Below are 796 nucleotides of genomic sequence, written 5' to 3' on the forward strand. Positions count from 1 at the left end.
CCTTTCTGTATCTCCTTTACTATATTTGTTTCTTTTTTTTTTATTTGTCTCCTTTTTATTTTTTTTTGTTGCTGCTGCTAACAGGAGATAGATGCAGCAGAGCCAGCAAGGCTGCTGCTGCTGCTGCTGCATGCACATGAAGCAGCAGCAGCAGCAGCAGACAGCAGCAAAAAACCAAAACCCCTCACCCGCCGTCTCCTTCGTCTTGCTGCTCGCAGCGCCAACGCAAAAGCTGTATTAGACAGAGGGTAATCTCTGCTGCTGCTGCTGCTGCTGCTGCTGTTGCTGCTGCTGCTGCTGCTGCTGCTGTTCCTGCTGCTGCTGCTGCTGCTGCTGCTCGTGTTTTTGTTCGTGCTGCTGCTGTTGCTTCGGTTGCTGCTACTTGTGTCTTCTGTTTGCTGCAAATATTGCTGTTGCAGCTGCTGTTGCTGCTGCTGCAGCAGCAGCTGCTGCTTCTGCTGTTGTTGCTGCTGCAGCCGCGCTTGTTGCTGCTGCAGCTACTGCTGCAGCAGCAGCTGCTGTTGCTGCTGCTGATTAAAATATATTTCGCTTAACTAATAAATGGCAGCTAGCAGTACACCCCATATCCCTCTGCTGTATCTGCTGCTGCTGCTGCTGCTCCTGCTGCTGCTGCTGCTGCTGCTCCTGCTGCTGCTGCTGCCGCTGCTGCTGCTGCTGCTGCTGCTGCTGCTGCTCAGGGCTAGCGACGTGAGCTGCTATGGGGCCTTGCGGGACCTCAGTGGGGAGCATGTCGATGCAATCATCTGGTCAGCTCCTCCCTGCTGTCTCCTTTTTA

At 53.5% G+C, this 796-nt stretch overlaps 1 protein-coding gene across 1 annotated transcript in view; it reads right to left on the minus strand.

The window, feature by feature from the left end:
- The window catches only part of EMH_0001780 (uncharacterized protein), a gene marked incomplete at both ends in the record, with an annotated part of 2,416 nt that extends 1,666 nt beyond the window's left edge, over window positions 1-750 (minus strand). Inside the window, 2 exons of the mRNA XM_013495698.1 lie at window positions 189-398; window positions 581-750. Of these exons, the coding sequence (XP_013351152.1) occupies window positions 189-398; window positions 581-750 (380 nt within the window). The remainder of the gene's footprint in view (window positions 1-188; window positions 399-580) is intronic.
- Between the last annotated feature and the right edge of the window lie 46 nt (window positions 751-796).

Source organism: Eimeria mitis, genomic scaffold (assembly GCF_000499745.2).
Source record: "Eimeria mitis Houghton genomic scaffold, Emh_scaff170, whole genome shotgun sequence".
Taxonomy (NCBI): domain Eukaryota; phylum Apicomplexa; class Conoidasida; order Eucoccidiorida; family Eimeriidae; genus Eimeria; species Eimeria mitis.